The 13,056-nt window shown below is 38.2% G+C and overlaps 1 protein-coding gene across 3 annotated transcripts in view; it reads left to right on the top strand.

Moving 5' to 3' along the window:
- OSBPL9 (oxysterol binding protein like 9) overlaps positions 1–13,056 on the top strand; it is a 57,501-nt gene that overhangs the window by 6,840 nt on the left and 37,605 nt on the right. For 2 of the 3 annotated variants that reach the window (XM_012575299.5, XM_002197045.7), the window contains exons 2-3: positions 2,058–2,108; positions 6,102–6,180. In XM_012575299.5, the coding sequence (XP_012430753.2) occupies positions 2,058–2,108; positions 6,102–6,180 (130 nt within the window). Of the gene's footprint in view, positions 1–2,057; positions 2,109–6,101; positions 6,181–6,679; positions 6,776–13,056 lie in introns of those variants that run through there. The other variant, XM_072932929.1, reaches the window with a different exon arrangement.

Below are 13,056 nucleotides of genomic sequence, written 5' to 3'. Positions count from 1 at the left end.
ATGAGCCCCCAGATTCCCTGCATGTCACTAAGGGGTCTTAACCCTTCCAAACCCAATCTCTTCTGCTGCCTTGGCTTTTTGTCTGCTCTGGTTCTGTGCCTGTACCCAGCACAGGGAGCTGGGAGGGCTTTGCCTGGCTCGTGGGATCTGGGTCAGACCTGGTCAGGTCCCTGCAGCCGCTGCGCTGTTGCAGTCTCAGTCCAGATATTTTCTTTCCTGCTTAGATTATGCCAATATTTCTTCCAGAAACCACCAGAGGGAGTGATAAGCTCTCAGAAGTGTCCTCCCATTTTAGGAGAACTCTCAAGGCAGTGAATATAAAAAATAAAAGTGTGCTCTAGTGAGCTATGTCCCAAATAAACACAATTTCTCATAGAAAATTGTTGGAGAAACTTTGTAACTAGATTCTCTCTTGGGTTTGAGGCTAAAAAAAAAGAAACCAAAACAAAACAATGTTCCAAAAAGTCTTCCCTACGTACTTGTCTGAAAATAAGTTATCCATCTGTAGAATACATTATGGAGGCACTGCTGGTCTTTACTGCCGTTTCACTTTGACCAGCTAACATGTGCTGATGTGAAAACAAGTAGATTAATACTGATGGCTTCTAACATTCAGAAGACAGCTCTGATAAATTGGAGCCTGAATTGAATGAGAGGTCAGCTAAAACATTATTTGAAGCCCCAATGCTGTACTGCTACATTATCTTTAGTGAATAGGACTTGCTAGGACTGCTTCATTCTAGGAGCCTGGACTGCTTCATTCTTTCCTCCTAGCTAGATCAAAAACATGTGGAATCTTAAGACTGATACTTCTTGTCCTGTCTTTTTTCTTCCATTAATGTCAGCAAGTTTTTATTGTCTAAGTGCTTCAGTGAAAATAGGCCTGGTGATAAGAACATCAATATATTGTCTTGATGGAATTATTGATACACTGCTGAAAGAAGTGGGTATTTCAGAAGATGACAGCAAGAGAAGCTGATCATGAGACACCAGTGACAGTTGTTGTTTTCCTGACCTGAAAGAATTTAGTTTATATATTTGGGTGTCAAGAGAGAAGGGGTTTTACTAGACAGGATTACCTTTCAGATAAGGCTTCAATAGCAAGTAATTTATAATTTTAAAAACAGGAAGTGTGTGTGTGGGTAGTCAAACAACAGCCATTACCAGAAAGCTGAGTATGCAGGATGACAGAAATATTTTCTTTTTCACCTTAAATAGTTTGTGTGTGCTACTTGGGCTTGCACTATTGCCCAATAGCAATGGTTACTGTCAGCTTTGCCTGTGACAGTGGTGGGAAGAGCTGAAAGCTCAAGTATCACTATTTCAAACTGAGTTGACTGTTTAGAATTCCCTACTTGTGTTGGAGGGGGTGGGTTTGAAGCTTTTTTTTCAGTGCTTCAAACAGGTAATAAAGAGTAGATTGAATAATTTTGCAAGGTAGGTTAATGTGCAAGTTTGAGCACTGATTATGGACATAAACATTTTGTTTTCATATCTAGCAGCTTAAATGGTTAACTTTTTGAACTGTAATAATGACAGCAGGCTGTACTAGCTAGGAAGTAGATGTACAGACAAATCTAAACATGAATTTGGTATCTGCCTAAAAGGGGTATAAATTAGAGAAAGTTTCTGACAGCTATATAATCTAATTTCTGCAATTTTGCCTGCACAGCTAGATTTTGTTTCATGGACAAAGGAGAGAAAGGAGGAAGATGTGAATCAGCATACTGCTGATTTTTAATATTTCTCAAGTCCTTTCTTCTTCCTTTTTTTTTTTTTTTACTTTCTATAAAGGCATGACCTGCATTTTATAAGTATTTCTTGAAGTTACTTAGGAAACTTCTTGAAGTGGGATATTGTATTGTTGTTTTTTGAAGGATTCATTTTCCATACCATGGTGGTGGGAACTAAACTACTTTGTAACAGAAATTGAATCTTGTTCAATCAGTAACTAAAACATGATGCAAAAGTTGCTTTGTTCTTTCTCTGTTGGTTTGAATAACTTTCTTCTTACTGTGTCTGTTAACCCACTGATTGTTTTTTTTTTTCTGTTTCAGTCAAAAGACAAAATGATGAGAGGCTCACGCCGAGGGTGTGTTAGACTCAGGGTAAGTGTTGTTTTATTCAGTACTTAATGACTTACTGAATGTCATTGAATGACTTAATGACTGTATAGTATGTCCTAATGGAGAGAGCTGCAAGGAGACTTTTGAGGTTTGGGCTCTATTCCTGACTTTGCAAAATGCTGAAATCGTGGAAGTATTTAAAGAAAGAAAATGTTAGAGGTCAAGTGATATGCTGGGCTAATTACATTCTATAGTTTCTATATGGTATAAAAATATTATACATTTTATGTGATATATTAGAAGGCATTCTGTGGCAAAGTAAGATGGGATAGTAGTAGGACGCTGTGAAAAATTTGTTGTTTGCAGTTCTCATTTCTCTGTGTGTGGAGGTCCATGTGTATATACACAGATATATATGTGTATATATTGTGCTGTTCCTACAGAAGTCATTGTGAAACTGCTTCCTTCTGTCCTGATTTGGTTTTCTTCTCTGTGTCCTCCATCCTGCCAGTTTGGACACTCCTTAGGCCTAGGCTTGAGCTTAGTGAAACACAGGAGGACTCAAAAAGGAAGGGAGAGCACTGCTGGCGAAGTTTTTGAAATATGCTTGGAGGGAGCTATATAAATTGGGGAAAGAGAAGCAGAAGATGCAGAGTGGGGAAGCTGAGCGTTACCTATGTGAGGCACTCTGTGGGACATTTGGCCTTGACTGCTGCTGCTGTAGCTGAAAATGGAAATACTAAAGGGAGGTGAGAGTGCTGTGATGTCTTTGCACATCTCCAGTTTCTACCTTGTTGTCATGCTTGTACCAAAGCTATTTCTTCTTGCACAAGTACTTTTCCTATATTTTTTCCCATTTCTCTTAGAATTTCTGGTTCTAGCGTGCAGCAGTCTTGTGAAGAGCTGGAACAAGTGAGGAGTGAGGAGAAAGATGGGTATGAATGGGAGCATTTTGAAATTGAAGTAAGAGAAGTCTAGAGAAGGGCATCTGGTCTTACAAAGAGTGTGATGAGTGTTGAAGGAAAACTGCATTTTCCAGTTACTCCTTCCTTCTGTTGTTAGACTTTTCTAGTCTTTCTGTGGGTACCAACAGCCTTCTGAGACTCAGAGAATCCCCATTAACTTGGATTCCAGATGACTTTGGACTTTCCACTTTGCCTTGCTTGATGTATTGATATCTTAATTTAGAATTTCTTTAAGGGAAATATATGCTGAGACCAATTTCTAGAACAAGATTCCCAAAGATTCATGAAGAAGGTTTTTTTGTTGTGCGGAAAAATTCAGTCCAAAAAGCCATGCCTGCTTTAATAGTGCTGTGAGCCTGTCACTATGGAGGTTGGCCTCAGCCTGCCAGTTTAGGAAATACTAAAAGTGAACAATCTGTTCAATATTGCCTGGTCCATCTTTATATGTATTTAACATAAACCAGCCTCTTTCTCTTCTTTCATCAGTCACTCTTCCACCACAAATTTTCTTTGGAGTTTCTAAAAACTGATGGACTCCCCCAGCCTTTCTCTGAATACGTGTGATTTGCTTGTTTGGGATTTTTTCTTGTGAAGAAGGAAGGAATCTTCCTTTTTTCTGCTTTTGTAGAGCAGCTCCCCTGGCAGATGACAGTGATACTGATAGATGAACAGATGGGCTTTTGCAGTCTGAAATTCTATCAGAGAGGTTTTCTGTTTAGAGTAATTGTTGATTTGTAACTGTAGGTGTGAACATAAACAAACATGTAACTTAAGCAATTTAGCTAAAATATTTCCTTTTCTCTTGAATGGATTATGAAAAGCTTTTTGCTCCTAATGCACATTTCATAGGCCTGAAGTTTCATCTTCAAATTCTTTTGCTGATTTTCTTAATGTACTTAGGAAAGTGTAGTCAATAAAGCATTCTGTGTCATCTGCACTATGCTTTCGTCCTGATAAAGTTTTGTGGAATATCCATAAACTTTCCCACTCTAATTTTACTTGTTAATATGTATTACCTGCATGACAGAGGAAGCATTTTCTGTGCTTCTGGCTCAGACCCTCTGCCCCAGTGTTGCAGTGACAGTATGTGCACTGTACACAGGTTTGTGCTGAGTTCACAGGCCCAGGAGACTCTCTCTGTTCCCACACTTAGGATGGGGCAGGACTCAGCTGTCGGAGTCTGTGTTTATGTGAGTTTTACCTATGTCTCCTGGGGAGAATATCTTGGTCATGGTGAGGTGAGGATCAGTCTCTTCTTCCAGGTAATAAGTGACAGGATGAAATGGCCTCAAGTTGAAGCAGGGGAGATTTGGCTTGGATATTAGGGGAAATTCCTTCACTGAAAGAATGGTCAGCCATTGGAACAAGCTGCCCAGGGTAGTGGTGGAGTCACAGGCCCTGGAGGTGTTCAAAAGATGTGTGGATGTGGCACTTGCTGAGGTAATTCAGTGATGAACACAGTGGTGCTGGGTTAACTATTGGACTGGATAATCTTGGAGCTCCTTTCCAACCACAGTGACTCTATAGTACAGCTGCTGAGCAGAAGGATATTGTACAACTTGCACTGACCTTCTGATTTACTGCATAGCAAAATATGTACTTAAAGTGTCAGATATTTATCTACTGGTATATTTAAAAGAAATCTCATGGTTGTTGTGTCCTGGCACTAAAAGTGTTCAGAATTATACTGGCTTGGATGCACTTTTTAGGTACCTCTTTTATAGTGATCACAGAGCTGTCCATGGAAAGCATATATGGAAGATACTCTTGGAGAAGTTAAGTGGCACATTTTATCAGTGGAGGTGAATAAAAAACCAGCTTGGAGCTATCCTTTCCTGCCACACTGCCTTGGATTACAGATGGTTGGTGCTGTTCTTGCGTAGGACTGCTGTTGCGGGATCTGTGCTGGTCCCAGCCACGCATGACCTGGTCCCACAGGCCATAAATCCCACATAGGGACTGTGAGGAACCTGAGTGGTACCACTGACTCAGCTCCCTCTGCCCCCAAGTCTGACCCAAACCATCCTTAGGTTTTGGCCAGCCTGGTGTGCCCCTGACCTCCAGCCCTGCAGCTGCAGTGGGGCGCTTGGCTGAGTGAAGGAAGCTCTGGTTGGAATTGACTCAGGGCTCCTGGTAGTGCTGTTACTCTTTGTGTACTCTGAGAGTAAGGGCAGAATTTACCCTTTTAAATATGTGCACCTTCCAGGGATGTCTGTCTGTTTTGTGGGTGGGGGAAGGATGCAATAGATCCTGGTACTGTGCCTCCTTGGAGGAGGAGAAAGAAACTGAGTAAATACACTGGTGATTTTTGAGCTAAATATTACAATTTACTGGAGTTGGCAGAGACTTGGAATTGTCCTTTTTTTTTTTTTTTGGTGTCTTCTCCTGGGTGAAACTGTTGTAAGTGTTGGAGGGGGCAGGAATGAAAATGTGGATAGATTTGTAAATAGCTAAGCACAGATGGTCTTTAATGTATTTGCATTTTCTTGTTATAATTCATGAAGAATTAGAAGACAAAGGTAGTTGCTTCTGATATATCCTGATTACTTACTGTTAATATTTACTTAGGGACTGAAAATTAGATCATGCAGTGTACCAGTGACATGACATGATGGGCCAAATTCATTCTGCTAGAATGATTTATTTTTTATTACAGGCTGGTAGATAAAATCAGGTCAAGAGCTTCTTTTTGTAGAGTACTTATGAATTATTATTTTTATACACAGAAAATACATATAAAATATTGCTTCTTACTCTTCTTTAAAATATAAACATAGAACATAGTAGGGAGCTGCTGCAGCATAAAGCCACTTCCATTATAAAAAGAAAAGATGCATATTATTATCAGATAATAGCTTTACAAACACTCGTTTTTCTTCTGCAGCTAAAAATTTATTGTTTTAAAGAACTGACTGCATCCTATGACTGAACAGATAATCTTTCTGTTCTTTACTGTATTCAGTTTGCTTCTAATTTGTCAAAGCTTTTTAAATTCCAGTGGTGTAGTGATAGAGTGTCTGCTGCTGATGTCACTGCTTGCCTTATCAGGATTTTGTTCTTTGTTTCACAGGGAGCTGTGATTGGTATAGACGATGAGGACGACAGCACCTTCACAATAACTGTTGATCAGAAAACCTTCCATTTTCAGGGTGAGCTGAAAGAAGAGATTGTTTTTTCTTATAATAGATTCCACTTGTATTTGATGGATTATTTTAAATGTTTGGCAGCAGAACAGCATGAATGAGCACACTGAGAACATTCTGGATCCAGGGGTGCTGCAGGTTAGGCAGGGATTTACATCTGCAGTGGATACATATGTGCTAGAAAGAGACTGTAGCTCTGGCAGGATTTGGAGATGAATAATGTAAAGAATAAATCACTCAAGGGGAGAAAGTAATGTGCTTCTGATTATGGGTTTCGCTTACAAAACGTTTCTGACCTTCGTTATCAAGATACAATGATGCATTTCTTTATGAAGAGAATCAAGACTGGTCTGAAGGTTGCAATTTGTATCCAAATAGAACTTTATGCTCAATTATGAGGAGACTAGAGGCAACGTTTGGCTTAACGGTGGAGCTTTGCTTCAAGATTTTCCAGCTTGCATTCATTTCATCTACATTTCTGTGTCTTGTCTGCCAGTCACCATTTCTCTGCTATTATCCTTTTATTCACATTTCCTAGCACCAATGCCATCTGCCACTGCTATGTTTCGTCATTGCATGCTATGGCTCACCGGTAGAAAGGGTAAGGCTCTATATAATTGCTATGTACTCCTTAACTGATTTTGTCTGCAGCAGTAGGACAAAATACTGTGCTGATATTGAATAGAGAACTTCCTTTTTCTGAATGTTAAAATCCTAGGGAAGTATGATGAAAATATTTTGCAACTAACATTTGTTAGTCCTTTTGCTTTTCCTCTAAAATGCAGTGACTAAATAATTGCTTTGTATAGAGCTGGCAACTGTAAATACTCAAGAGGCACACTTGCATTTAAGCAGTCATTATCATTTATGTTAACTGAAATAATTCTGTAACTTATATTGTACTGTACATATTTTTAAAGCAATGATTTGCAAATGGGAATTATCATCAATACTGTTGCTTTTGTGAGACTATTTCTAATTATAAATATTAATTGTACACCATATTGTCACTGGCTTCTGTATTCCTTGTGCTGTAGTTTTTCCTAAATGCTGCTGCTGTCCTCTGGCTTTTCACTGCATTAAGCCTTATAAATATATCTTCACAGTGCTGAGCTCACAGTAATACTTAAATCTACTGTTCCCAAGGATAATTGTTAAAATGCAAGCTAATTGCTAATGCAGTAATGGAATGCTGTACTAGGGCAGTCTTTCAGTACTACCAAGCTAAATACTGCTGAATATTTGAGAACTTGATACAGGTAAATCTAGAAATCTCTAATTTTTAGTTACTAAGATAGACCTTTTCTAATACATCTTGTTTTCAGTGATTTCTTATGTGCTGTATTCTCCTTTGGGTAGCCAGATGTCTTAAGAAAACTGATAGTCTTTGACATAAGTAATGTTCTACTCTAAGTAATACTGGTAATTTTTGAACAGCAATGTTGTCACATCTTGTGCTGTATAATTTCTCTTTCTCTGCATATCATATTAGGCCAGGATTTATGTATCCTCCTTTAGTGTACAGCTAAGATATTGTACACTATTTTCTGTATTATGCCTTTTCTATTAGCATATTATGAAGATAATGTCCCTGATACCCAGGAAATTATAATGACACAAGCACAGTATTAATACACATGAATTTAATGCAAACATGTATAAAGACAGGCAAGATATGAATCCTGTGATATTTCAGTGTCAAAAAAAGGTCTGTGGAACTGTAGTAGTTCTTATAGTTCTTACAGCCACTGTGAATGCATTCTCACCTCATGCAGCCTCTGTCATATTTATGTTAAATTTTTGTACATTATATTAAATTAATTCAGTCACACAGATTTTAACTTATGCAAAATGTAGGTCACTTTCAATCATAAAGGCAAGTGGTTAATAATGTAAATATTACAACATGTATGCTGAGATTATATAGGATATGTAGGGCAGATTCTGGGAATAATCCAAGAAAACATACAAAATTCTTAACAATTTCTTCCTAATTTTTAATACCTGATTAAGACACAGCTTTTGTTCTGCAAGATAGCCATAGCTGTAAATTCATTCACCCTTTATAAAAGAAGTCTTGGACTAGAGAAAACTGCAGGAATGGCAGCTGACAGTCCCTTCCTTTTTGCTGCCTTCCTGCTTTCTCAAGAACAGACAGGGATCCAAACAAGCTGGAGCCTTCTTGCTGGGGAAAAACCAGAACTTTAAAAATCCAAGCTTTCAGAGATCTCCTGACCTATGTTGGGATCCCACCTGCAGTTTCTCTTGCAGACTCTCCATTCACTCAGACTTTAAGTACTGATTGGTGCCTCAGTGAAATTTTGCTGACAGCCAGTGATAGAATTTGAATTCATGAAAAATGAAAGGAAAACTTCCTTCTGGGTTATTTAATTATTTCTTAATGTCAATTGCTTGAAGTTGCACATCTGACTAACTCAGTAGAGATGGAAGTAATGAAATGAAGGGCAAGTAAGTAATTTAAAACTGTCTGACCAGCTTCTCACGTGGAAGTTGATTCCATATGTGTGTAACTGAATTTCTGAAGTGCCAAAGCTCCAGCATCTCCTACTAAGATTTTCCTGTCACTGGGTTTTGTCAACTTCTGAGTCTTTCTCAGAAGAAAAGTTCATGTTTTGTTTCTACCTGTGTCAGTCTCCCTCTTTTCTGTTCTCAGCTGTGCTTCCTAGTGGCCATCCCTGTATTGAACATCAGTAAAAGTCAAAAAGTTTTCATTACAAAGATATTGTAGGTTTTGAAAGGTGACTGGGTACATCCCAAATGGGATCCACATAATTAATAACTGGGTGTAACGGACAGAAGTTAACTGAATAAATATGGACAATAAAACAAACAGCATGTTTTGTTTTTACTGTCAGCTTGGCTTCAGCTCTGCCAGAGTGCCCAGCAGATTTTTTCCCTGTATTTTATTGTTATGAACAGGAATATTGATGCTTGTTCATATTGGAGGGGGAAGGGAGGTAGAATGACCTCAAAAATTTCAAAACAGATCTAAAAGTAATGTATTTTATCTCCTGGTTTGTCCTTGTTTTGTCATGCTGAATATCCAGTTTCATGGCTTGCTTGTAAGGCTTCTGAATTAGGTAGATCTTAAAGTATTCCCTCATGAGTTTTTTCAGATTAGATGCAAAAATCCATTCAAGTTGCTGTGAGGCATTTGGGATAATACTTTTAGTTTAATTTACCTTCCTGTCAGGAAGCTTTTTCTTGGTAATATATTTTTCCTTGTTGCAGTACATGTCCCTGTTCTAAATGTTCCATAACTTTCAAACACTGTGGGGGTTCGGTTTGTTTTTCTTTTAACATCTTTGTATCATCACCAAGCTTTAAGCTCTTTCCATTTGGAAATTCACTTCTTCAATCTTTTATATTACTTAGCTCTTTCTCCTCACTGGGATGCTTGTGACTTAAATTCAAGAGTGGGAACATGATGTTCAAGAGACTGGCAAGGGTATTGTTACATTTCTTCTTGATATTTGATTTTCTGTCTAACCTGAAGCAATAATAGCTTCTATCTGGACTGAAATACTTCACTAAACACACATTGTATGCAGAAAAAAGAATTAATATTTTTTTTTTAAAAATGAGATTTTTAAACTCCTACCTGAAAATCCAGTTCTTATTCTTACAGCCTGCAGTACAGGTCCTTGGAAGGCATATCAGTTTTGTCTCCACTGTTTTGTGTAATAAAGGATGGAAAGACTGGAAGCAGTCCAGTGCATTGATCTGAGATGATTTTGCTTTAGCTTTTGTCTTTCCTTCCCTATTCCTGCCACAAAAGTATCTGAGAAATGAAGCATGAATGTTGCTGTGCAACTTATTCTCCTATTACATGAAAGCTGTCAGCTGATAAAGGTAGATTTCTCCTTTTTCCCCATCCTTTCCCAGTTATGTAGCTTGATATGTGTCTGCCCACCATCCCAGCTGAGGAAAAAGGGAGACATGCCCAGCAAGAGGTTGCCATAATGTTGTAAAAGCAAAGATTTTTTGTTAATGTGAGAGGCATTATTATTGAGGATATGCTCGGGTTCACAAAGCCTTGGTGCTGAGCAGTATCAGAATGTGAGATTTTAAGTATTTGTATTACATATCAAAATTAATTATATTGGTTTTTTACCTGTGTTTCAACATTACTTGCAGAAATAGTCAATATTTATAGTCTTCTAGAAATCTTTGACATTGTCCACCAAATAGATGACAGGAAGCTGACTGATCTTGTGGTAGAAACAGGCACTTAAGTCTATCACATTACCTGATTTAAATAACGATTGATAAATTGCAGCCTTTAAAAACAAAAAGGTTAAGAGCTTTTTTAATTTGATATTGAAAAATGGCTAGAGAGAGATTTTGATGTGAATTCTTGGTGTATGCTGGTTTCTTCAGTGATGTCTGTAAGTGCTGTGACAACACTGTTTGTCCTAAGTTAACATTTTTCTGGGTATTTTAGGCTTCTGGTGGTGCTGAAACAGTGAATTCCTCAATGTTCAACTGTGCTTTTATGTTGCAGAGGAGGATGAGCAGCTGTGATCAGAGTAAAGCTGAGCTTCTTGTCATCCTCCCTTTACTTGACCAGGTCTGGGCTGCACAAAGCTCTGGGCTGCATCTCATCCTCCCCTGATTGGCATAACTACAGAAATTCCTCTGTGAGCCAGAGCTAGGTTTAGCTTTGCAGTGATTTTTCTGTCTTCCCTTTCTTCCCTCTGCCTCCTTTTTGCTATTGATGTATTGCACTGGTATTTTGAGTGGTTGGGACATGTGACCAGAGTGCAGGGAATGGTGCAGGGTTGTGCTTTTCCTGTTTCATGCAGGTCCTTCTTGCACCAGCAGCATCCTGTGTTGTAATTGTTTTCTAATCCCCCATGGTTATGCCATTTTTAATGGGACTTCCTGTACTCAATTGTTATGGTCATATACAAACAATTTTTTTGTTTTCTGTTTTTTGTTTCTGGTTTTCTCTTTTTAAGGTTGAAGCTGCAGATTTCAAAATATGTGTTAAATTTGAGAGTAGGAAAGAAATAATACTATTAAACAGTTTCTGTGTGTTGATTTGGTGGGTTTTTTTCTTCCTCTGGAAGAAATTGTTACTTTTGGCATCAATATGAATCTCTTAACTCTATATGTGATACTTGGCAAGTATTTTGGAAGGGGAAAAATGGCCAGAAAAGGTCTCATATAAGGAGGGGAAAGATACTGAGTAGTTCAACACTCTTTTCCTTCTCTTTTAACAAGAAATTCCAAATAGCAATAACCTTGAATTTGACCTGTTAAATTGACAACAATTTTATTGGCTAAGAAAATGGTTATATTTTTGTTCTTCTATTTTGATTTTTTTCAGTTCAAGCCAAAATATGGTTTCTACCTTAAACTAGTAGTTTCAGAGCTTTATCAGTGGGATCTGCAATGGAAAAAATCCTTTACTGTGTGGGTGGTGATGCCCTGGCACAGGTTCCCCAGGGAAGCTGTGGCTGCCCCATCTCTGGAAGTGTCCAAGGTCATGTTGGCCCGGGCTCTGAGCAACCTGGGATAGTGAAAAGTGTCCTTGCCTATGGCAGGTTGTTGGAATGAGATGATCTTTAAGGTCTCTTCCAAACCAAACCATTCTGTGATTCTATGAGTATTTTAAATGCAAGCATACCCTAATACCCATTTCCACAGAATATACCATAGGAAGTATTGCTTAGTGCTGCTATTATTAATATTTAAATATTATTTTCTAGTGAAAAACCATATACTTGCCAATTTGTCCTACGCTCAGAAATGTTTAATTACAAAATTACATATTATATATGGATATCCAGAAAGAATTAATAGCAACTTGTTCATGGGTTTCCTGTGTCATACAAGTCTCCACCCAAAGCCATGTTTCTGGGCTGATCATAAAGCTTACTAAAAAGGCTTTTGAGCTTAGGTAGCAATCAAAGAACAGTTTAGTTGATTTCTCAAGATCACAGATTCATCTTACAAACACATTGTACTCAGGAGACCTTTTGATGCCTTTTGTTTGGGCATGACTTTGTGTCTTGTGACTGCACAGGAGTTTCCTTTAAGGGACAGGGAGCTCAGGCTGGTCAGACACCTGAAGAACAAAAGGAGGATTGATTTATGTGTGTGGGTGGAGAATGGCTTTAGGAGGAGGGACAGTAATGATTTTGGCAACTCCAAAACTATGATATAGAGGAAATAATGTTCAAGCTACTGCCAGATGTAGGAGCTGCATGTGTTGAAGGGTATTTGTCAGCAGTGGAAGTACAGTGTTTTGCCAGGATTGTGTGAAACCCTGCTTCATCTTGCATGTTTTACTATGGTTTGAAAGGCCTTCAGTGACTTTAAATAGCAATTTATTTAGCTGTGGAACAGTCCTGTGATGCATGACTTTTCCACTTTATTGAGCACTACTGATAAAATCCCTCTCCATTGAGACTGGTGGCAGAAATCCTATCGATCTCGGTGTAGCCAGGATTTAATCTCTATTATCTGGTAATTTGTGTGTAAAGATACTACATTAGTTCTGCACTTGGCTGAGAAAATACAGGAATTTTGCATACAAATCAGTGGAAGGTCTCAGAATAAAGGCTGCATAATTGACTCTATTGACTCTGTGGGTGTAATAGACTCTTCTTGCTGAGTTCTGCCTGTAAGTAGGTCACAGTGAGTGAAAATAAAATATGCATTTCTTCTTGTAACAGTATGGTGTTTTTATAAGTAATCTAGTAATTTTTTTTTTCACTAATTCTTCAGGTTTTTCATTCATCCTAATGCCCATGTAGATGCACATAAACAAAAAAATAAGCACCAGTATGCAGATTCTGAGGTGATATATTTTGTGTGTATTCTGTCTTCCAAGTACTGCTGTGCATGACCTAG

Source organism: Taeniopygia guttata, chromosome 8 (assembly GCF_048771995.1).
Source record: "Taeniopygia guttata chromosome 8, bTaeGut7.mat, whole genome shotgun sequence".
NCBI classification, from domain to species: Eukaryota; Metazoa; Chordata; class Aves; order Passeriformes; family Estrildidae; genus Taeniopygia; species Taeniopygia guttata.
This window is presented reverse-complemented; position numbering and strand designations above follow the sequence as displayed.